The 22,240-nt window shown below is 36.4% G+C and overlaps 1 protein-coding gene across 4 annotated transcripts in view; it reads right to left on the bottom strand.

The window, feature by feature from the left end:
• WWOX (WW domain containing oxidoreductase) overlaps positions 1–22,240 on the bottom strand; it is a 524,801-nt gene that overhangs the window by 212,544 nt on the left and 290,017 nt on the right. Inside the window, exon 10 of one of the 4 annotated variants that reach the window (XM_062618287.1) lies at positions 19,536–19,641. The exons of the other annotated variants lie outside the window; for them this stretch is intronic. Within the exon in view, the coding sequence (XP_062474271.1) occupies positions 19,551–19,641 (91 nt within the window). The 3' untranslated portion in view covers positions 19,536–19,550. Of the gene's footprint in view, positions 1–19,535; positions 19,642–22,240 lie in introns of those variants that run through there. 4 annotated transcript variants of the gene reach the window in all.

Genomic DNA, 22,240 nt, shown 5'->3' with positions numbered 1-22,240 from the left:
GGGGTTGTAAATAGATGAGTTTTAAGGTCCCTTCCAGCCCTAACTAATCTATGATTCTATGATCAAGCAATGCTTTTAAACTGTGAGCACTAAGCCAAAGCTTCTTGTACCAGAGATGACACCAGGCCCAGAAGCAGGCTAGCGTAAAGCTAACCCAGGTTTTCGGGTTGGGGAGCTCCAGAATAGAGATGTACAGTTTGGGATGCCCACACAAACATGCATACACATGAAACGAGCAGCACTTAAGGGGCTCCTAGCAAGTGATGTTCCACAAAAGCAGCACTTCACACCTCTGCAGCATCTAATCTAGACAAATTACCTAGTCAGAAAAAGCAACAGTAAACTAGCTGTGCTTGCTGACATTGCACAACTAGCAGGGAGAGTCAAACACGGAGGAGGAAAAGAAAAATAAGGCAAAAAAGAAAGCAACAACAAACCCAACCAAAACCATCCACTACCACTAGGACCTGAGCCTCCTCCCTAACTTGGCTGATCCAAGACACAAAATTAATGTCAACACATGTAAAGTACTACACATGGGTTAGAAAAAAAAGCAATACCAGATAAATCTGATGGATTTAAGAGTGGAAGAAATTAAAAAAGGACCTTGCAGTAATGGTAAACTCATGGTTTTAAAAAAGATGAAGTGACAGCGAAAAGCAGTGAAAGCCACCACATCTCTCCAATTTCACATGCTTATACCCAAGATTGCCTAGAATGGGAATGCACATTCAGTGAAGTTAGAACAGGATTACTTAATTCTCTACCAAAGCCCAGCCAGAATATTGTGTCACCACCTTATAAAATGATATTAATATAGTACTTGAAAAGGTATTAAGAAAAGCAGAGAAGCTGATTCATGAAGTAAAAAGTGTGAGCTTATGGGACCTAAGTTCATATAGCTTAGAAAGAAGATATTTAAACAGGAATTTGAAGCATACATATATGTATTTATACGTATGTGGCTGTATATATAAGGGAAAACTTTAAAATAAAAGAAGCCAGATGCACGTGCCTTTTTTAAGAAAACACATTAGAGACAATAATAACAGCTAAATAAAATATACATTTAAAATAAGCTGAAATACTGGCATGCAGAATATTGAGGAATGAAATACCCCTCCTTAGTCAAATTGTTAAGGACTTGTTAAGGACCTAGAGTAAGGTACTTTCTATGTCTCAATGTAGGTCATATGCTCTTTCATGCAAAAAGCAGAAATAAAGAATAAGGTGGAAATAGTAATTAAGCAAAGCCCAGAAGTGTGCAGTTATGCTGGGAGGAGCTCAGAAAGCATCTGCACTTCAGGGATGTTCCAGCTCTCTGTGTTTTGCAGCGCTGGTTAATGCAGGGGAAGAGAGAAGCCAGACATTTTGTTTCTTCCTCTCATTCCTAGTGCTATTGCCTTCTGGGACCAAAAGTCTTGACAGCAGTTTCCCAGGCATCACCTTGCCTTCACACAATCTTATTGGATGCATTTCTGAAGGGTATCAAGTCAGGCCCAGAAACTCTTCTCTCCATTTGCCTCTTTTGTGCCTGTACCAAGTGCAGCTATCTATAATCTAACCTAAAGTGAGTCCCTATCTACTAAAATAAAAAAGTGCAACCTTCAAATGCTCATTCGTTTCTTTTAACCACCACTTTTCAACATTAAGGATTATTAACTTTAATGCCATTGGTAAGAAACTTTATTATGTTTTCAAGAAATTGCTTTAAATCAAAACTGCAGATAAGGCATTTTTCTCCCCTCAGAATTACATGGTTGTGTTGGCAACCAGCAGGAATCCATTTGAGCAATAGAATTACCACCTCCTGGAGGTGAAAAATGGGACAAAAGCAGGAGGAGTGTCTCTTCTTAAAAGTCAAGGAAAAAGGGCAAAACAGGAAGGAATGGCAGCCCCAGCAATGGGAAAAACCAAACAATGTGCTGTTAACTTAAGCCTTAGGGGAAATTATACTAACATTAAACAGCAGCAGCCTTGTTGTACGGAGATTTTAGAGCAGGAATCAGGGACAGAAAACGTAAATTACCCCTTCCTCCATTCCAATCACAGCCTAAGTTCAATATCACTGCAAGATTGTGAGATCTCGGTGAAATCATCAGCACTGGACCCATTTCATGTAAGTGGTCGACCCCATTTTTCAACAGCAGAGCCTGCAGTGGTTTTCATGAGCATGAGCGTTGACAGGCCTACAATGTTTTTCTTCAATGAGCTATAACTCTTTCAAGTGCAAAGATAAAAAATGAATAGTGATATCCCTGTCCAAAATTATAAAAAACATAAAAATACTTGCAAGAACTTTTTAGTGTCTGAAGTGCAATACACAGTTGCTTTCTAAGTAAATATCATGTGCATGTGGAAAGTTAAAACATGTGTCATGCAATCCAGGTTTATGAAGAAAAACAACCTTCTGATTCTAGGTTCGTTGTCCTCATCAATTAACAAAATGTTCATATAGGTGCAAGAGTCAGCAACACACGCGCAATAAATTTGCATAAACGTTTTATCCTAACAACAAAAAAAGGGGTTTGTTTTTATGTTGACATTTCAAGATTTTGCAAAATAACTCTCTGCTGGGCTGACCTGTTCTCCCATTAAAGCTTACAAAGACTTTTTATCGGAGTTATAAAGCCACTGAAAATAAAGACACTTTAATGGACACTACATTAACTATGGTATTCTGAACATGGTGCATCAGTATAGACCAGTAATATTTCTTCTTTGTGTAAATGTACAGCACAGTATAGGTAGTACGCATGGATAGTCACAAATCCCTCGCATTATGCCAAGATGACAGAGTACTTGTCTTTTTTTGCTCTTGTGCTATAATTTATCTTAAAAAAAAAAAAAAAAATGGACTCAGGTTTTCCTGCACACTACAAAAGGTGTCCAAGAGAATGTCATAATGGCATTACTCCTGCTAGAAAAGCTAATCTACTTTATGCTGTCCTCCTTTACGAGGCATTGTCACTTCCCAGAAACAAAAGTACTCACATAACACTGGCTGAAAATAAGTTGTAAAGCATTGTCAGTTGCTCTGCAGAAAAATGCCAATTATATCATATGCTTTTCTTTCCTCAGCGTACAATAGATGGAATGTTTGATGAAAACTGTGCCATGGCCTCATTTAGGCCCACATGATACAGATGTTATGCCATTTTTGATGGTGGAAAAGGACCACTCACACTATCATAACAATTCAGGAGAGGGGCCTTCTTGTAGTCACCAGGTACTTGCGCTGCCTGTGGATATCACTCTGTGTGTACCACGGTTTTGCATAACATACTACTTCCTCTTCAGCAATGTAAACACTGGCTGTCATTTTAACACTAGAAGTATTCCAGCATTTCATACCATGACGTACCCTAACTGCCTGGTTTTATTCTTAACTTCATCTTAAATTCATTTTAGCTGAAGTCTTTTATTTTCCGTATTTCCCTAGCAAGATTTATGGCATCTCAGCAAACTTTTATCCTGAAAACATCAAAAAAAATAAGCTTCATTAATTAAAAAGATTCCAAATATCAGGTGGCAATTTTCATAAAGTACATGAAATACAGACTTGCTTAAAAACACAGACACCAGTACCTTTTGTATTTGTTTTTATCTATTCTTTTTCTAGACAGAATCTCTAATTCTAACCTTTGTGGCATTCCAGTGGCAAAGACAACTTGTTCACAGAATAAAAAACCACCTGGTCCTGTGTTTTTTGTTCATCCCCATTTCCCAGAAAATAACATCTTAATACCAAACAAATTTGTACAGGCTAATGGTGGCTAAGTAATTTAGTTATAGAAAATATATTTTTTCCCAAAACACACAAGAACATAAGGACTATATAGAAACTAATGTCTGTATTTTGGTTATATTAAACCAGATGACAGTAATGTCAGTGAAACTACCCTCACTGAAAAATTCATTGTCTGGTATCTCGAGGTTTATACCCTATCTGGAAAGCATCTACAAACCCATATCTGCTCAATATTCCTAATCGGTAGTGTGACTTTACCTGGTCTAAACCTTACATAAAATCCTATACTGCCCAAATACAGGATTATGTTTCACAGTCTTTTCACTGGCTTGCATCTGAACTCTATTTGTTAGAAAGTAGAACAACCTGGCTGTTGAGGGTTTCAGATCAGCTGCCACTCCTAAGGCACCTTATTGCAACCAAAGGAATCCATGGCACAGTAAAGTAACAGCAAGAAAGAAGGTGCCTTCTAGATGCCTTCTTGCCTGCTCAGGTTGAATGGCTTGCTTCTTCCCTCCACCTTCCCTTTGTGTTAATAGTTTCTCTAGATAGATATTTTAGTTGAACTATGAACTGCTCAGTGCTAAATGTTAGCTTTGTTCCTGACAGTTTAGCACTGCTTAGTTTGGAGCTTTCAAATTATTATTATAAAAATATTTGCTGGTTAAGACTGCACATCTGCCTCGTGAACATCTGTTTAGAAGCAGAACACTGGTAGAGACAGAGAATTACTCCGGTACTCAGAAAACATCTTCTTTTCCAGTGTAGCACACAAGCTTGCATTTTTTAGAAATAATGATGAATAGATAAACCTAAAACTTTTATCAACACTCTTCTCTTGTTTCTTATCATGGGTCAAGGAGAAGCCTGTGGACTCCGGTAATGTATATCTTGATGTTATAACATGCCATTTTGCTAAAGTTTTATCAAAAGCATTCCTATCTGACTGCAGTTTACATTACAAGAACACATCTGATATGTTCTGTAGATCACTGAATTTAATTTAGGTTCCAACGTATTATTTTACACCATGCTTTTTTAGATTTTTTTTTTTTTCCAGGGACTTACATTCCACGGATCAGCAATGGACTTTAAAGGCAAATGTTGTTAAAAAACTTGAGAATGAACATATGCTGCATGAGTACACATGCATGCACACTTCTATAATTGCTCTGTCATTTGGATCTAAAACCATATTCCCTCTAACTTAGACCCCCAAATAAATCCATAAATAGAAAAGGTAAAAGACATTAAAGTCCTGTATCTGATTTTCTCTCTGTTAGAGTAAGCTCTTCCCTATGAAGAGTTGGCACCATTCACTTCAGGCTGCGCTAAATGACAAGATGTCCTACGAAGGAATGTGAATCCATATCCCTATGTATTTGATACATTTAAATCAGGTCATATAGTCACTGTTATTAATTAGAAACAGTGTTGAAGTAAAAACATTTTAAATAAACCCAGGGACTGAATGTTAAAGCTGTCATTTTTTACACGGCCTCATGATTCAAGGATTAATGGACCTTAAAACAACCATAAACCACTGAGGCCCTGCTCCGGCTTAGAAGAATAAGAATAGTTTTATTTCTGCTTCAGTCTGCCAGTCTTAAATTCATTGTGTGTCACTGGGCACTGTAAACACTTTTAAGTATTTTGACATTGTGGTATAAGATGCTGCTAATCTGTTTCCTGCCTGACCTTCACCAGTTTGGTGCACCTTGCAATTCATAGTGGAAAAAATACCAAGCAAACTAATGAAAAAGATTATATCTATTTACATAAAATACACTTATCTGTATACACAAATACTGCCATATAAAGCTGGAATAACATTTGAAATATTCAGACTTCACTTCATAATAACTCTTTCAAGCCTTTTTTTGTATTTATTATTTTTCAGTGACAATTTTTTTATTGTAACCATTACTGGCTGTGTAAGGTATAATGTACAGGGTTAGAGTACTTGTGAGGAAGAAACTTTTCAGAACAAAACACCGCAGTTTTGAAGTAAGATCAAGTATGCAAAGTACATTTCTGGAAGGCCAACAAGATGGAGTAATCACTACTATTTAATAAAAAAAAAAAGTATAGCAATATTCTGGAATTCAAGTATGCGTCGTTATCACTGGATACAGCAGTGGGATAATGAACTAAATAAAACCATGACTGATAAGAAGATAAAATAATGTTTTTTTTTCTATTTTTAACTTTATCCGATGTGAAGGTCAGAACTTCTGTGGGTTAAGGATTAGGACAACAAAAATGGAAACTTGGAAGGTTTCAAGTTCCAACTTGCTTTCTTATACCTGACTTTGACTGCCCTTAAAAAAAGGCACTTGACCAGGTTTTACTTCAGTCACACCACCTGGAAAACTGGGAACAGAAAGCAACTTCATTTAAAGCAAATGTAGCATGTGAGTGAAGCTTAACTTGGTACATAAAGTACCCATTAAGTTTGACTATTTTCTAGTATATATAATGCCTTTCTCTCAACTGCTTGTCAGCTTGGAACTGTAGTGCATCAGCGAAAGAGAACTTTGTTTCACCAACTGTTTGACTGACTCGTTTTCTAAACATTTTACTGCACCTATTACAAACGTTACTTGGCATCCAACTTATTTCTCACAAAAAAAAAAACCAAAAGAAAGAACAAAATGGGATCAGGATAAAATATTACAGCTATTAGAATAACAAGCCATAAATATTTATCAATTAATGTCATTGGGACCCAAAAGTTTAGCACCATAGTCTGGACTTGTTTCCCAAAATAATCCTCTGTCACTTGCTTAGAAATAAAAAAGTGGACTTACAGAATAAGGTACATAATAAATACTTTAGACATACGCATTCTACAGGAATTTAATTTTCATCATCAGAAAAAAAAGACAAACTTTTTTTTTGAGTGTAAATGATTTGGTTTTAAAAGAGATTTTAGTATTGATGATTTACTTACAGATAGGTAGATAGACGTACACAGACTTTTTTGCCTATGAATCCACCTACTAATGTAACTTTTGCTATAACCAGCATTTTAAAATTATCACATAAAAAACTATCAAGCACTAAATTAGGAAAAAAACAGGATTTTGAAAGTGACAGTTAAATTTATGAAGCAATTCTGCTACAGAGGCAGATTCTAGGGTGTATATTTGCCATGCAGGTGAACCTCTTTATATGGTATTAAAAGGTGGGAGAAAGGATGAAAGCAGCAAAGGCCGTGCAATTACAGCCATGTGCAGAACACATGTACCTTGGACTTAAGCTTGTTTGCATGACTAATAGAGATAATATTGAATGTCTTTTCTCATCATTTCATTTTTTTTTTTTTGGCTCAGTGCCTTTTTTGCTACCTCCAAGAGCTGTTAATTTTGTTCACTGCTGAGCAAAAGTCAAAGTCAGAGTCTAAACAGCTTGTAATGAGTTTTCAATGGCCCATCTCACTGAAATTGAGGGCAAAGGAGCAGCAGACTTAGACACTGTCAACCCTCTGAATTTATTATTGAGGGAGCAATGCATTGAGTAGAAAATACATAGAAGAGGGGCTGAGAATTCCGTCAGTTTTGCATTAAGCCTCTAACAAAGATGTGTATTACTTATGTAAATACCTTGACAACACAGACAAAACCACAGAAATCAAGGTAATGTGGCTCAATTAACTGTGCAGCTATATTGATAGTAGAGTGTGTCGCAGTAACTTTATTTGGCAGCCCCCTAGTACTGTTAGCTTTAAATCCTGCTCCAGAAAAGTGATTAATACTTTGCTAAATACCTTAAAGTCACAAGAAAACCAGGGGTTAAAGGGTACTTGGCACTGATAAGGAGTTAATGATAATTTTGTGAGTCCTTAGTGACCGTTTTTATAGACTGTACGGTTATCTTTCACCTCTGCAGCAGTAATACCGATGACTGCGAATCTAACTCCAAAAGAAGTTTTAACAGCTGTCTCGCCAAGGGTATGCTTGAATATATTTCACTAACCTCTACATAAGCTATACGCTTCTTAGTTTTTCTGCTTCATGTTTTAATTATTTTTTTTGTTTCCTGCCAGTGCTCTTACATATGGTGAATCTTTTTGCTTCATCTTCAGTGAATCTTCAGTTGAACACTACAGATATAATCTGATCTAGTAGCTCTATTCCTTCAAAAACAAGCAATAACGGTACTATTAGGGCTTCTAAACTGAGGAAAGAATTCTCAACGCAGAACTTTCATATTCATAACCACAATTCTGTAGCTGAGTTAAGGTTAAGAAGGAAGTCAGACTTTTTTGGTAGATTGGTGAAGAATAGTACTGTAAGATTTTTAAATAAAAAAAATACTTAGGCATCTTTTTTGGTCAGACAGTGCCAGAGACACAGAGTTTGCAGTTGCCTCCTTCCAGGTTTTGGCACAGTCCACCCAAGCTCTGGATTTGCCTCTGACTTGGTTGTAATAAATTTTTCAGAGGACAGATTAAAAAATATTGAGGTGAAATCAAATGCCAAAGCATAACTTTTGCTCTCAAGTGTGGCTTTGTCAGTTACATTATTTTACAAGTTTAAGCAAAGAATTTCAAATTCAGTGTAACACACAACAATTCCCTCCGAGGTCCATGTTCATCCACTGAGTAAGTTGACAGCCCTGATCCCTAGCATCCTTCCAGCTCCCTAGAACTTATCTAGGTACCCACATGTAAAGTTTAATACAAGAGTTGTCATTTACTTCCTGTAGTGATGTGCCCTACTATTGGTTCTTTCCAGAAAAAAAAAAGGCAAAGTGAAGTTCCTGAACTCCCAGACAATGTATTGTCCATTTTCAGAGGCAGGGAGAGAATGAAATACTTTTTAAAAAGATAACAATATTAAGAGGACATGAAAAAAATTGCAACGTATCATTCAGTATTGCACAAAAACGTAAGTAAGAATTGTATGGAGTCAGTAATGGATATGAGTATGTATGGGTAGAAAAATCACATAATTTAGTATAACTTACTGGGAATATATTCAACTTTTCTGTATTCATTATTATTGACAAGCATTACATTCACATAATTGATGTTTAAATGCAAATGAATGAGAACACTGTATCACTAGCAACAGAATTCACAATGGAGATGCTGCTATACAGAGAACAAGTGGATAGAATAGGTAGCAGGAAATAGAGAAATGTCAACAAAAGGTATTAAAAAACACAATACAAAGAGATATTAAAACTTAATCAAAGGAAAAATATTATGCAATGTTGCTAAATCTTTCCAAATAGATTATGTCAGTCCATATGTTCACATTAAATCTCTCAAATTTTGCAAACAAGCATCTTTTAGGAAGCCATACACTTAGTGTACTTTAAATTTTAAATTCAAATTCTTTTACTGGCAAAAATAATGCATAATATGTTTTGGGTAGTGCCATATAAAAGCGTTTGTATAGTTTGAGAGGAATGTCACATCCATCCTCTTTTGCGTATGCATCACATAATAGTCTGTTTTATATAGGACATAAGACCTTTTCAAAAAGGGCCTTGAATGAATAACGTACTACAGAGTTGTGTATGTCATCACATATAATAGAAGAGTCTCTTCCACCATGTATTAGTGAGGAGAGATCTCCTCTGCAATTCTATAATGGCATAAAACATCTCCCAAAATTGTCACAGTCGGGTCAGACCAAGCATTTCAATTTTTCATAGCACTACTTTCACTTTTCCTTCCTCTCACTTTAAGTATTGACAATAGGACTCAGATACTTGTGCACAGCATTTAGCAGAGAAAGTAAAGTACAAAACAGCAAATCTTTTCAATGGTAGCTGTCCACTTCTGTATCTTCCCAAGGGTGCTAATTTGGACTCTGCAGTCTTGTTCACAATAACATTTATTTCCCATCTACAATAAACTAAGGAACAAGCAAAATGCAATGTAGTATTCCAGATAACTTCCAGCATCTCAGTGAAAAGGGATATATCCTCGTATCATTACAAATCAAGGGAAAGGGGGCATGAGTTTTTCTTCTTCTCAAAGCCTTAACACCTCCAGCTTTACAAGCAGAAATTAAAACACTGTTGCTATGCTGAAAACCCACATAATTCTAGGAGCAAAAATTTGGCCCTAAGCTTGCATTTCACTATTATGCCTATGACAAAAAGCTCCATTTTTTTCCATGGAACAGTGAACATTTATACAATCATTAAAAGCTCATCTTGCACCATATTTTTATCCTTCTCAGTTTTAATACATTTTTATAATTGCATTGAGGATATTCTAACTCTGTTTTTAGTGCAACAATAAAATTTATGAACCATGACAAACGTATCATACCAAAGACCACCCGAAGAATAACAATGTGCACTTCAGTAGAAGAAACCTAGGCTTCCACCTCAGAGGAGTTTAGGATTTGGGAGGTGGGTGAAAAATACTTCAGATAGTATTCCCTTGATAACTGTGAAATGGTAACAAGATCACACCCTTTTTTTCCCTAAGCAAAATGAAACATGGTGACGTAGAAGAATTTTTTTTTACAAACATGCTGTGTAGACAAGTTTCGTTGTAATGAGATTTCAAATTAAAAAAAATCTAGTTTGCGTGCAGATTTTACTGATTTCATCACTATGCTTTCTGTATAATAAATGTGATATCTAATTACCTTACAGCTCTTGCTGCACAAGACCTATTTCCAAACCTATTTCCAACATTCCTATTTTTACCTGTGCAAATTTCTGCATGGCCCCCACTCCCTCACTGCAGCTGCTGACAGCCCACTGCATTAGCCTGTTAGAGATAATATTCTCAGAAAGTAAATGGTTTTCAGCTAGAAATACCTTAGAACCAAATCTTGTTTTCACATATTATTGATTAGAAATACATTTAAACATAGAATCACTGAAATACACACAAGACTCCTAAAATTTACTAAATTCTAATGATGTTTAAAAAAGTATTTTCTAATTAAATACAGTGTGTGAGAATGCATGTATATTTCCAGAGTTTCCTTGGTGTATCTCAATACAACAGCACATTCTAAAAACAAATCATGAAAATAAGGAGGTAGGTAAATTCCTTTTCAATACTTAAGGTTCCAGGTTATTCTAAGTCTTACTTTGTCTTCTCCAAGTAAGAAAAAAGAAATAAACCAATGAAAAAGGAAATATCCTGGTAAGGTTCATGCAAAAGTACAGATAATCTACCCAATTTTTTAAACAGTTATTGTGACAAAATGGATTGAAAAGGTATTGTAGATACACGAATACATAAATGAAATGCATCCCACTGGAAAAGCTTTTTTGCTCACATTGTCATTTACAGCTTCTGAATTAATAGACCAAGAAAGGCACTACAGGCACCAACAAAATGCAGTAAAACCATTGGCAGCCAGTGGTGTCTCAAAGTTTAATTCCCCTGGGGAGAAAAGGACACTGCCTAATCTGTATTCAGTCCTGACATTGTCCACATCTGATATGGAACATTAGCTACTAACTCTCTCAATAGACTAGTGTCCTTCAGTTTATATTACTTTATGTTAATAGTAGAAAAATTATACACAACATCATTTATCATTGTTATACTGTACTATACAACCCATAGCTTATTTTAATATATTTATTTACCCCTAAGAGGTACAGAAATTTAAATATATATCTCTACATCTATATAAATTTAAAGATAAAGTCATAGTGCCAGAACCAGTGCAGACCTGCAAAAGGGATATCCTCCTTAAAAATGTATTTTAATTGCACATATAAACTTAAGAGTGATCATGCTGCTTTAATATGAGAAACTCACATTGTGTTATAAATCTTACAGAATCAGTACATAATACAACATTGCACCTTAATCATAATTTATCTTTTAATTTTTTTTTTAGTTCCACTACAGGCAGCAGCTCTGTTGCTCTGTTTTCACATCCTCCTTCTCCCTTAGCTATCTGCCGTTACATTATTTACCTAAGGCTCAGGTAGGTAAGCTCCATCCCCTTTTAAAGTAAAAAGAAAACAATCCAATGCAGCTCATGAATCAACAATGGGGTTTTTTATTATTTATTTTAATAAATAGGATTTATTTTTTTCTGGATCACAATACATCTCAAGGCATCTACATTTCAATTAGACTGTTTAAAAACACTCCTGCTGTCAGTGAAGTGTGCTGTTTGCCTGGGCTACCCAGGAAAGAAAAACAGACAGCAGTGATGAAGCAAAGAGAGAGAAATTTATACTCTACTAAGTATTACTTTGGTTTTTAAAATCTAAGGTGTCAAAAAGCTTATTAATGATGATTCTATTTTTCAGAAGGGGTAATTATCTATAATCATCCAAACACAATGAATTTCAGTTCATAATTCCCACATAAAATTCAAATTTTTTTTTTTTTTTTTCCTAATGAGGATTGGTTTTATTTCACTTCATACAGAAATGTTAATCTTATTTTAATGGTTCAAGTAATGGAAAATGTGCCACATAGCCACAAGCACATTTTTTTTTTTTTTAACAAGGGTTAGTACCCTTCCTATTATAAAATTCCATCCTACTTCCAAGCTGAATTTGTGCAGTTTCAGTGCCCAGTCTTGGGATCTTACTCCACCTGAGCTTCATCATGCTTCAGTGCTGTAGAATAACTCAAAATCCGACTGGTTTTACTCCAGATTAAATGCAAGTTAAGTTGAGTGACTGACAACTCTAGAATATCTCTGGATGGTAAACACCCTTTGGTTTAACTACTTACCAATGAATGGTTTTTTTTTCTAAACTGCACTGGAAACAGAGAGCAAAACAAGCAAACCCCACATATGTATGATCATTAGGAATAGTGTAGCCTGTCTCTACAAAAAATGCAATGAGATGTTTTCTCAGGTCAGATGGTTTCAGACAGTTTTATTGAGCAAAAACACCCCAAATATTTTCTAGGTACAAACTAAGTTCAGATTCTGATATCTGGTTGAATACTGCAGCATTTGTCAGGAAATCGTGACTACAGCTTTCTTGTGGCAAGGAGAGCAGGTTACAAAAGAAAGTCTTTCTTTACAAAAGAACCTCTTAAGGATCCAAACCTTAAACAGAAAGTATTTCCATTTCACAGCATTTTTTCCCAAGTAAGAACAGAGTGATAGATTCAACACTTGACCTCAGAATTTGTAGGGCAGCAACGAAAGAATATATTTTAACCAACAATATTTTTAATCTATTTCAAAGTGAAAAGACACATTCATATCTAAGATTGATTTGAACTTTTTTTCTAGTTAAAAAATAAGATGTGACACTTGGATAATGTCTGTTCCCAAAACCCCTTATTTAAACATGACAAAGAGGAGAGTTTGAATATAAATGTTATCACAACTGCACTAGCTTATATTCCCAAACATGATCCACTTTCCATTTATTATCTGTACTACAACCATTACAACGAAAAAAAACCCTAACCTTTATCAGGATAAAGGACATGTAGAAGAATTGGTCAGCTTATACTATAGGGCTCTAGCAAAATGAAGGCAGACAGACAGGCAGGCAGTAGATAGACGTTCTTGCTTGCTCATTCATTAAGGTCATCTCCTGACCTGCATGCCACTAAGGAAAAGGCAACAGCTGTTTCCAGTATCAGTGGCAAGAATGATGGAAGTGAATTAATCCACAGATGGAGACCAGCACCTGAAGGGACCAGTCTGGTGAGCAACAACAGTCTTTGCCTGAGAAACGCACTTAAATGTTACCATATGGAGCACTAACAGAAGACAGAGGGGAATGAAACACTCTGCACATCATGTTGTTGCCACAAAAGCTTAAGTATCGTATTATTGATAAGGAAAACAAAAAAGACTGTCTGCCTAGGCATCTCTGATTTAGAATTCATAAGCTATCAAATTAGTTAAGATGCCTTAATTAAAGGAAACTAGGTGATTAAATTACTGAACTACATGGAAAGATTCCACTCAAATAAAACAGTGTAAAATAAGATCTCAAGAGAACAGAACTCAGAGATGCAAAAGACCCATTAAAATCTGAATTCAATTCCCCCTGCATGATATATTTTTCAGACTGAAGATGCATCAGCTGTTAAGCTGATATGACACTTCATGTTAGTCAAAAGGCTGAAAAGCTGCAATCATGTTTTATTAAAATAACTACACATACTGGGCTGGGCTGAGGGAGAGTAACAGAGTGCCAGAAAACAAGAACAATTAATTTAATGTCTCTGAGCTCTTATATGCAGCATTCACAGGTCAGACACCAGAATATAACTGTCCATCTTTATCTGAATGCATTTTTTATGCATGGCTTCAGGGTCTTTTTGGAATAACAGATGGGGAAGAAACAGAGCTGCATGATAAGAAATGCTGAAAAAGAAAGCTGAGATACATTGACAATACGTTGCTGGAGAACTGGACAGCAAATATTTAGATGAAACTGGCCAGTTTCATTTCTCCCTTCTGAAACATAAAACTCACAAAAAAAGGAAAACAAATGCTTGCAGTTAGGAAGCCTATGTCCTGCAGCACCAAGGGCTGCACACAGCTTGTATTGAACCAGGGCAAAAAAAGGAACCACTTGTCACCACCCAAACTGCCCACTGGGGCAGAATTTGACCGACAATTTTCACTCTTCCAGTTGACAGCAGGTCACAGTACCTCTGGGGTCTTCTCTGGGCATTTCACCATGGCAAGAAATTCGAGATTAAATGAAAAGGACAGGTACAACTACCCACTTTTGAGAACAGCTATTTGTGTAAGTGCCACACTACATGTCCTCCTTCCTCACACTCTTTCATCTAGTTCATTCAGCATAAGCAATTGTAAGCCTGTAACAAGCATGTTCATGTTGCAGAACAAATCACAGGTTTTCCTTGATTTTTGCTCCCTGAAGTATGCCCCCGGGGTATCAGCTTTGGGATCACAAGATTAAGAAGTAAGTGTGTGTACACTTCTATTTCTAAGGCTTTTATTCTGTTTACATTAAAGCCTACATTTTAAAGACATTTTAGAACTAAGATGTCAATGGATCTCTAAACTGAGACTCAGGAAATTGAGGTTTCAGCCCATTCAAGAAGACTTACATGAGGAGGAAAAGTTTACCTACCTTAAATGTACTTTTACATTTCAATAGGTTAAAACAGCTTCACTCCAAAATGAAATTTTGCAGGTCATTTACTGATTATGATTAAACCACCTTCATTTATTACCACATGGAAAATAAGCCACTATACTCAACATAGCAGGTAAGCTTAACTGCTTAGCAATTTATTCAAATACTTAGAAGATAAAAATCATTTCTTGGCTGTTCATTCATTAATAAGGGTAGATGGATGGCACTTTCAGATATTATTTAAATATCTTTGAAATATAATTCCTAGTTTATATAGGTCAAAGAGGTTTCCCCATTTACGTATTCAAACCTGTACAATAGAAAGATATATTTCAAGATGGGATTCTGTGAGGAAATTCAACTTCTGGAATGAACTGAGTGCCACACAAATACATCGAATTTTTCCTGCCCTATTTTCTTCACAATGCGTATGCAGGTTCTAATTAACAGTGAATAAATACAGCTGAAGTGGCAGAAGGTGGCTGTTCCACAAAGCCAAGTAAACACCAGCAACACGACATTGCCTGTTCCAAGGGTCACCTTTAATTGTTACAGAACTCTTGGTAAAATCCCCATTCTTCAGTTCTAACTAGGAAACCAAGTCTTTCTCACTCCTTCATGTGGATTCCACAAGAGGGGTTTGAATGAGGGAGTTTGGGTGCTGCAAAGTACATTTACAAATTATTTTGCCCTTCAGATGGTGCCAAATGTATAACATTGTCTTGCTAACAAAAAGGAATCATGCTTTCATAACTTCAGAGAATTTTCTCTGTTGGATGGGGCAGGGAGACAATGTTAAAGTACACCAACTATGTCTCTTTAATTAGGCCATTAATCATTACCCTTCAGAACTTTTGAGATTCTTCTTTTCAAACCCAACATGCTTAAGCTTTAAAAGAAAGTTCCTCTCAGCCCTGAAACAAGTAAAATACTTTTACCATTCCTATCAGAACAATAATCTGCATTTTCACCTATCACTTAAATTCTTTCAGGAATATATTTTCATAGTGCTCTAGCTGTTCCCTTCCAATCTCTGCTTGCTGGAGTCCAAGAACAAGTCACAGAGCCCCTTTCCTGTACCCCAAGGGGGAAGCTCTGTTCTCATCTGTGATGACGTAAATCCCAAGCAGCTTATTTACATCTGTGAGGTCACCCAGAGGTCACAGAGAACTCTGGTTTCCTTTGCTTCATCCTTGTTGCTTTATCCATTACTTGCATCTTTTAAGAAACAACAGGTGCTGTAAGCCAAAGCTTGTGCAGCAGAACTCAGTTTCCAAAATGATTTGCATTTTGAAATGTGGCTTTAGAAAAATTCTGCTCAAAATCTGTGCTGCAAAAACATATTATATTGGTTCCTGGAAAGTAAAATGCCTTCTAACCCAATTATGAGACTGGAAGGGAGCATCAATTTTCTAAATTCAAGCTATATAACACAGATCACTGAATTTTATCCGTTTTTTTTTTTTTTTCTGTATTCAGTGCAATCACTCTCATAGGACTAAGGCCTATTTTCCAGAAGCAGTTAGTTTTGAAACATTCATAATTATCCTGTTTACAATACTATTGCCATTGTATATTACTCTAAATTAATGTGGACAGAGAACTGGAAACTCAGCTGTAAATTCCACAAAACATCACATAGCTCAGAACTCTGGGAATTGAAGCTGATTTTTGCTCTGTAACAAGAACAGCGTGTATAAACAGCACACTATATGCCAGCAAAGAAACCCACCTTTTCAAAGCTGAAGCATGTTTCCCAGACATGCTAAAAGAGCTGGCAAATAACTAAAAATGTCATTAAAATGCACAGACATTCTCCATGCCAATTGTTATACAGTAAAAAGATGCTTAGAAATAGCCTTAACTGTCTATTCTACAGGTGCATGGAACTGAGGTGTGTGTGGCAGAGACATGTCATACATGTGAGTGTGTGTGGCATATTCACATTACACTCTGGCACAAGGGAAAGAAAATGACAACTGCCATCTGCCTAAATGTGCCTTCTACCAATGATTCCAAGTTGGAAGGCAGTCTGCCAAAAAATTAATAATTTATATTAGGCCTTTTGTAGCTATTTAGTAGTTGCAATCATGCAAAAGATGGGTAGGTATTGACTCCATTTCAGTATGAGTTTGTTATTTTCAGTTTATTTTAATACAGAGACTCATCCTAGAAAGTGGTCAGCATGAGCATCCACAACTTCTAATGACATCAGTGTGAATGCTACAGGTTTGCATCTTTTACAAGTGGGCCTCCAAACTCATAATTTTCAGATTACTTCACTTTCTGTAATGTGTTATATGCTTTTCCCAAAAGAGGGTGTAAGCAGCTTCACGCTGCACTAGAACTGAAACAACAGCAGAGTGTTGAGGTGTGGTACCCAAGAGAGTCAATAATTCTAAGCTGAGGGAAAAAAAAAAAGAGAATAGGTAGATGGTAGAGGCAGAGGAAGGAGCATGACAGCAACAGAAAAGACTAGCAGACAGGGCATGTCCAGACAGAAGAACTGCAAAGATGTGAATCTCATAATGGAACACAGAGAGGCAGATTCTTAAATCATATAAAATGTTACAGGTGCACAGATAGAAGCAGAAAATCTTTAGCCAATGAACCTTCTTTCCACAGGTTAAGCTCTGGGAAGATAGGAGAGCGAGGACAAAAAGAGATAAGGAGAAAAATAAAAAGGCAGAGAGAACACTGTATATGAATGGTTAGAAATAACTGCCCTGCTCTTTGAGCTTCGTGTAGCGCCCATAAAGTTCAGTTCTCATCTGTGGGGCTTACTGTTTCTGAGCAGCTGAGTAAAAGCTACAAAGACAGAGGTGAGAGTAAAAGCTACACAAAGGACAGAGGTGAGAACTGACACATGGGAGCTCCAGCTCTTAGAACCACAATCCAACAACAGAGAAGATCCTAAAATGTTAGATAGGCACAAATTCAATGAGTAATTGTGCATCTGAGTATTCTTTGGGCTCCTTGTGGAAGCTGGGGAGGGTTATCGAAGAGCAAAAGGAAACACAGCTTTAGAAAGGGAACACACTTTTACCACAGTGAAATCAAAATGCTTTACCAATAGTTATTGGCAAAATTTGAATAAAATAACATCTTTCTAATTAATCCTATTCTAGCATGAACAATCACCCCACCAGAATATAAATATTTTTGTGGCACCGGTATTATGTATAATTATTTGTCCTGGTCAGTTACTAACATGCATTTAGCAAAAGATTGCTTAAATTAAAAAGGTTTCCTAAGAAGGAGGGAAGAAAACTAAGTTAATAAGTCATTCTGCCTAAGACCTCTTGAAAGATGTTAGTGATGGTGCTTTACATTTTTGGTAATTTTATAGCTACCAGCTTAATTTATCTATAATCCAACTAGCATTTGAAATAATTTACCTGTGTATGTAACGGGTGGATGTTTGCCCACTTTCTTTTTTCTTTCAAAACAGAGCTTTCCTTCTAGAGACACGTATTGAATAGTTCTTGTCTGACCTATGGATTAATCAGAACTTAAATACCGCATTATTTCAACAGGCACTTCTAATATCTGTGTTTCCTGCCATGCAATGTAATTATGGAAAATTAATTTACCAGAGGACCTCTGAAGCTTTACGTTCTTCCCCACTACTATTTGCACTGGACAGCATTCAAGTGCAATTCCCTTCCATTCCAAGTATATCAGAGCTATTTCCCCTAGACTGCCTCAGAGCAGAAAACGTCATCCAGTATTTGGAAAGTCCACAAATATGACATTTTTCCAGTAAAATTGTACTGTAGCAGACAGCTCAAATAGGTTTATCGCTGCTAATGAAAACAATTGGAAATACACTGAACACCTTGCTTCATGACTTAAATCAGTCTCTAACTGTATTAGAGATGCAAGCCAGTGCTCCAGGACAGATTATCTCCCTGTGAGTCTCTGACGGACCTTCACTGTTTGCAAATGCAGCTGGTACTCACTGTTGTCAGGTAGGATAATAAACGAGGTACACCTCGGTTCACGTCCTTTGTATCGGTTTTCATGTTATGTTCTTAACCTGTACCATCCTTTCTTTTTCAACATTGATTTTGATTTGGAGACCACATAATAATATTCAGCTGCAGTGCAATATTTTTATATCCAGCTTCAAAAATGTTTTTGCAGCCTGCATTCAAAAGCTTTGTGGGCTGCAGGCCAGCTTCTGGAAATTCCTGTTATACAGGTTATCTGGAGGCAGAAATGAAGAAACATGTTGAATCATCTGTGTGGTAAATGCAGCCCACCTTTTGCAGTCAGGTTTCGAGGATTTTCCCTGCGAAACAAAGACCAGGGCAGACTACAGGGATGAGTTACAGAAGTATGTTCTATTTAACTCAACAGTGTCAGGCATATAACGTGCCCTTTATATCTATAGTTTATTTTAACACACATCAAGAAGACATAAAATTAGTGATCAATGTAGAAGGGAGCATGAGGTTTCATTATAAATTAATGTAGGAAGACTCAGATTTCAATGATAAAATGAACATGAATCTTAAAAATTGTCTGTCTTTATGAAACAGATGAAAATTATTACAGTATATAACTTTTTGGTGACATTTTACTGCAAAGGGCATATTGTTACAAAATTTAGCAATGATGTAGCTAACAGAAATATGGCAAGGGTAGATAAGATTATTTATGTAACATGATAAAACATGAAACATGGATGTGTTTGAGTCATCAGGTTTCAGAGTGGGAAAAAATACTTTGCCCTGCTCTTAAGTGAACCTTCCTGTTAAATCAGGGAGCAACACAGATGGGACTTGTTGGGAGTGAGGATCGCACAACAGTAGTCAGCAGTCAAATGCAGTTCATCCAGTTGTGTTCTGGTGGAAATAAGGAAGGAAACGATTGAGAAAGTGCGACAAAAGTTCATAGAACTACACTTGGGTATCCAATTTACTGGTGTTTTTTTCCCCAGACACAAACCATCCCTGCAGTGATATCAGAACACACTGATAAATGATGAAGAAGACACCTACTGGAAATCAAACTAAGGACCAAATTCTACGAGCAGTGACATTGCTACACAGAACTGGTGGAAGGTTGCTGCAAAGTAATTCCACTTCCCAAGCCAGAGCTAGAGAAAAGTCAATCTCAGATTTGGCCACAGTTTAATATTTCTGGAGGCCTGGAATTAAATTCAGATGCCTAAGATTGAGAGAATACATACGTTGATTGACTAACATATATACATGATTAACTCCTAAGAAATGATCAGTAGAATATAGAAAGTTCAGAGTTAACAGAAACAAACATTTGCCAAAATAACAGGATCTTTATCGGCTCAAAGAATCTTGGACATACAATCATCTATTAAAAAAAATAAATCCCACACATTAAAATCAGACTGACTTACATGTATAAAATTTGGGCAAACTCTGCTGGACATGTTTCCCTAACACAAACGTAACGAAGAAAATAGATTTTCACACAAAACTAAGGTCAAAATTAAGTTTATCTTGGAAATAAAATTAAGTTTATCTTGGAACTAAAATTTTAATCTTACCTAAGAAAATGTTTTCCCATCTGTAAGTTTTCAGCGTTATTCTCACTAGAACTGTATAACTGAATTCAGATATAAATTACTTGCTATTCTTAATTAATAGAACCTATAATTCAATCTTTGTCTTTTCTTTTTGTTTCTCTTCCCTTGTCTTTCCTTCCTACCTTGCCAGGATAAACCATTCGGTTACATTCACAAGCTTCAACTCTACTCATACCACTGTGATTTCCTTTAAACAGTGAAAGAAAGAAAAACAGGGAGAACCACCTGCAAACTATTATAAATTCTAAACCCACCCCTGCAGTGTGTAAGTTATAAGTCCATGAAAGCAAGAAGACCCAAAGCCAGATAAAGTAGTCTTTGGGGTAGTTGGTTTTTTTTGTTGTTTTTTTGGGGGGTTGTTTTTTCTTTTTTTCTGTATAAATACTGTGCAAAGAGATTACAATAAAATATTTAAGAAAATATTTTTACATGTTTCGGTTGTGTGCAAACAACAATTTACATTTCCTTCTTTGACTGAGAAAAGTTTAACAGAGTCCCTCTTATCTGAGATGTCCATGATGGGCTAAATATTCACTAGATGAAGATCACATGATCTCAGCAGCGTGCCAACCACATTCCCTAGTACAGGGCCATGGAATTTATTATTTTCCTGAAGGGCCAATTTTCATCTGATTATCACACTGATGTTTTTGTTATTTAACAGACCAAAGAGGTTATCAAGTCCTGAATACAATTGAGAGAAACTGGTCAAAATAAGCAAGCTATTGCATTTTCTTTCCACTTGAGAAACCTTTGCTATCTCTCTGCCATGGTTTAAGCCCAGCCTGTCACTCAGAAACCATGCAGCTGCTCGCTCACTCCCCACCTTTTCTCTCCAAAGAGAAGGGGAGGAGAATCAAAAGAAAATAACTCCCATGGGTTGAGATAAGAACAGTCCAGTAACTAAGGTATAACACAAACCAATACTGCTGCCACCAATAATAATAATGATAAAGGAAATAACAAGAGAAGAGAATACAACCTCTCACCACCCACTGACTGATACCCAGCCCGACTGAGCTGTGATCTAGCCCTTCCAGGTAACTGCCCCCAGTTTACGGAGTGGGCATGACGTGCTGTGGTATGGAATACCTCTTTAGTTAGTTTGGGTCAGGTGTCCTGTCTCTGCTTCCTCCCCGCTTCCCCTCCTCCCTGGCAGAGCATGAGACTCAGAAAGTCCTTGGTCAGACTAAACATCACTGAGCAGCAACTGAAAACATCGGTGTCATCAGCACTATTCCCAGGCTGACAGTCAAAAACACAGCACTGCACCAGCTACCAAGAAGGAGAAAAACGACTGCTACTGCTGAACCCAGGACACTTTCTCATATAAGCAATGAATTATTATATGTGATGATTTCCAAAAATTTCCTTTTGGAGAAAGGAGAAAACCAAAGTCATAAACTCTATTTTATACAAACACCCCATAAAGATCTTTTGTACTGATGCAGTTTTACTAGCTCTCATCAAAAATAATTCTTTTAGGAGCAAAACCTAATATTGCTCAGCTACAAACTACCTTCTAATGGTTAACAAGAAGGCAAAAACCCCAGAGGTGATATCATGACTCTGCTTCATGCAGAAGAATTTTCTTGTAGACATGGTAAGCTAGGTCTTCACCCAGTAAACACTGAAAGTAATCTAAATTATTTTTCCTTGGAAATAGACCAAAAGTATAGTAAATTCAGTGTAGTATGTTGAAATTTACTATTTCAGTTTTATAACAGATCTATCAACATTCTGTAAAACTGAGTATCTCACTGTCAGTGTAAAAGAGACCTACTCAAGTATAAAAACACTTATCACTTACATAGTACCTGAACACAGCCCAAGCAAATGAATTAAGTCCATTGCCATAGAATATACTGGAAGAAATT

This window comes from Pezoporus occidentalis, unplaced genomic scaffold, assembly GCF_034315485.1.
Source record: "Pezoporus occidentalis ecotype Australia unplaced genomic scaffold, CSIRO_AGI_Poc_V1 ctg20, whole genome shotgun sequence".
NCBI lineage: Eukaryota > Metazoa > Chordata > Aves > Psittaciformes > Psittacidae > Pezoporus > Pezoporus occidentalis.
The sequence above is the reverse complement of the archived record's forward strand: the minus strand, read 5'-3'. Positions and strand labels throughout refer to the sequence as shown.